This window comes from Lolium perenne, chromosome 4 (assembly GCF_019359855.2).
Source record: "Lolium perenne isolate Kyuss_39 chromosome 4, Kyuss_2.0, whole genome shotgun sequence".
Taxonomy (NCBI): domain Eukaryota; kingdom Viridiplantae; phylum Streptophyta; class Magnoliopsida; order Poales; family Poaceae; genus Lolium; species Lolium perenne.
The window spans coordinates 184,384,603-184,388,016 of NC_067247.2; the positions used below are offsets into that span (position 1 = coordinate 184,384,603).

The 3,414-nt window shown below is 40.0% G+C and overlaps 1 protein-coding gene across 1 annotated transcript; it reads left to right on the forward strand.

Annotated features, from left to right (window-relative positions):
- The first annotated feature begins 335 nt into the window (after positions 1-335).
- On the forward strand, positions 336-653 carry LOC139839226 (uncharacterized). Its single transcript, XM_071829275.1, has one exon. The coding sequence runs from the start codon at positions 336-338 to the stop codon at positions 651-653; it is 318 nt and encodes a 105-aa protein (XP_071685376.1).
- Positions 654-3,414: the final 2,761 nt, after the last annotated feature.

Here is a 3,414-nt window from a genome sequence, read left to right on the forward strand (position 1 = left end):
ACATCCTATGGAGGACCTTGGGTTGCCTTTCTTCGAACTTGAGATAAAGGAGGCGGTCGACGACATGCCGACGGATAAGGCCCCCGGTCCTGGTGGCTTCTCCATCGCCTTTGTTCACCCCTGTTGGGATATCATTAAGGACGATCTCATAAGAGCCATCAATGCCTTCTCCAAATTATCGGCGTCCAACTTCAGTATCATCAACACCGCTAACATCATGTTGTTGGAAAAAAAACGACAACGCTGAATCCATCACTAATTTTAGACCCATCAATCTCATCCACGTGGTCCTGAAGATCATCGCAAAAGCTATGGCCCGTCGGCTTAGTCCTAAGATGAACGAGATTGTGTCTCTCAGCCAGAGTGCTTTCAGCAAGTCCAGAACAATCCATGACAATTTCATGTACGTCAGAAACACTGCCCGCCAACACCATCGCAACAAAACCTCGGCCCTCCTCATCAAGCTTGTCATCGCCAAGGCTGTTGACACCGTTCGATGGGATTACATGTTGGACCTCATGCAATGCCTTGACTTCGCCCAAAGGTCACGTGCTCTAATGATGACCCTCTTCCCCATGGCTTCCTCCCACGTCATCCTCAACAGGATCCCCGGGAAGGACATCCTCCACGGGCGCGACCTCCGACAAGGGTGACCCCCTGTCGCCTCTTCTTTTTGACATCGCCATCGACCCCCTGGTGCAAAACACCGCGCCACACACCCTAGCGGTGCTAAGGGCCTAACCCATAAATGGCGAATCCGTTTTCTCCATCCATTTTTTTCCACCTGACTTTTTTTTTGTTTCAAATGCTTATTTTTTTTCTGACAAATATTTAGATTCAAAAAATAATAATTTTTGAAAAAACTATTCAATCAAAAATTGCTGAAATTTAAAAAATTGTTCAAATTTAGAAAAAATCAGATATTTGATTTATTTTGAAGTTATTAGAAATCTGAAAATGTTCAGATTCAAAACAATCACAATTTGAAAATGTTCATATTTTGGAATTTGTTAAATATATCTGGATTAGCAAATTCGTTGAAATTTGAAATAACTTCAGACTCTAAATTGTTCAAATTTTTAGAAAGAAATCATATTCAAAATTTATTGAAATTCAAAAATATTCCAAAATATTTAGATTTAAACAGAAAAGAAAAAGTAAAAGAAAAAAGAGTATACATGTTTGGGCCTGGTCTAACAGAGCTCCCACGGGGCGCTTGGGTGTGCGGCGCTCTGCACACGCACCGCTTTGGGCGGTATAAAGGAGCTCTCTGGTTCCTCGTGGATCAGCTGTTGCGCTACAATATTCTGTGAATTGGTTCCTCATTTTGCTAATTGTCATGAAAAAAATTTGTGCGTGTGGAGCTTACAGAATAGAAGAATAAAAAAGTTGTCAAAAAATAGAAGTATAAAACAACAACAAGGTACATTGGACTTGTGAGCTACTGACATGGCGAAAACAAATGAAGTTGAGTAGGTAATACTCTGAGCAACTAGTCAATGCCCAGCTTCGCTGTCATCAATCCTTTGACTTATTAGATAAACTAGCAGTATGGCCCGCGCATTTGCGCGGCTAGAATATTTATAGATTTTGTATCTTGTTGTTATATCTTTTAAAATCTAGATAAATATTTATACTTAAGTATTTTGGTGAGTTCATTTCAGGTTTCAATATTCTTTTACCTATTTGTCTTTCTTATTTCTCAAGATCATGTAAATTATACGTGGCTTAAATATTTTATTGTTTTACTTATTTTCTCCTTTATAATGTTATTATTGGGTACAACAAAATATTGTCTGGATTTCCGTATCAATGTTTGTATCTTCTTCTTGCTCTTTGCTTCGATTTCTTCATCATTACAATTGACTATTCAGAATTTGTTATCATTAACTCACAATTTTAATTTTGTTTTTATTAGGGATTAGATGCTATTTTCCTGTATCCGCATTTTGTTCAAAAAATACAACTCCGTTTCCAGATTTTTTTAGCCCAATATGTTGCTTCTTCCCCAAAATTTCATATATATTAATTGTATTTTGTTTAACCATTGTTTTTCCCACTTCATTTATATATCAGCGCATGTTGTATGATTGCAAATGATGGTCCACGGTGTATATCTCTTTTCTGAAAAGCATGCAAGAAAAATCCTCTCTTTCTTCTCCACCAGTGGCTCGACTGTACCCATTCCATTCTGCAATGCTTGCCACTTTGCCAAGCCATGCCGGATTCTTGACCAAGTCGTGTAGAGCGCCCCTATGTCTGCCCCCCGACGGCTCGATCTGAAGACCCGTACGGCGCTCTTGGCTCGAGGTCGCCCGCGTTCGGCAGCAGCAGATGCGTCGCACATTTAGCAGGCAATGCGTCTCGCTTAGTATGTCTCACTGCTCCAGTGCCCCCCTCCACGGCTGCTTCTGACATATCTTCTCCAAATTTTGATTACAGGATTGATCCATTATTTAGATTGGAGAAGATGTGATGTGCGATGTTGCCTGCGGCACATTAATTAGTCAAGTAGAGGACATTGGCGCATGTGTGGCTGCTTGTACCACAGTACCAGCGGAGGTTTGTTCGACATCTCAGCTACCTAAATCTATGGCCTATTTTTAGCAAGCTATGAGTCTGAACCAAATACATTTTGCGCGAATTTGGCTCTAGAATTTTGACTAATAAAGTAGATTGGCGCGTCACTACTTTGCACCTAGAAAAATATTGTTTTGGCCGATTGCCCGAGTGTTAGTTAATATGTTACTTAAATTGAGTTTTTCTTTTGTGAGTACCATTATTTCCCTTGATTCGAGTCATTATTGTAATATATGCTTGGAGAATTTCTCAATCCATCTTTAGGCCGTTTCAATTTTCATCTTCCAAATTAAAATTCCTTTCCTGAATTTACCACTCTGCTTGTTCTGGTAAGTTTTTGAATTACATTGCTACTTCTATGATGATTTGAACCAGGATACAAAAATATCAATTAGGGTAACCGACCTAAGGACAAAAACTGATGTTTTTCTCATCCTGCCGACTTAATTGGGCATCCCCTTATATTTGAAATGCATGGTTGCATGTAACCTAATTTTAGGGAAGAAATAAATAAGTTACTATCATATGTCCTAGATGACGCCAATTTACTTGCAACCATGCATTTCATACTGAGTTAAACTGGCCTCCAGTCTGGGAGCAGAGGAAGAGAGGCTAGGTGGAGGAAGCTGCACCAGTAAAAGGAAACTCTAATGAGTAAGTTTGCTATTTCATTTGTTGGAAGAGTGTTGTTAGTTTCCCTATTCTGACCCTGGCTGATGTCTCTTACGCCATCAATCTCTGAGACGACCATCACGGCCACATTGTACGCGAGAGCCGAGAAGAAAATGCCAGCAGCTTCCTATCACCATGGTGCTATCTGGCTAATGGAAATTT

Coding starts and splice junctions, on each gene's coding strand:
- LOC139839226 (XM_071829275.1), top strand. CDS start 336: ATGAACGAGATTGTGTCTCTCAGCCAGAGTGCTTTCAGCAAGTCCAGA.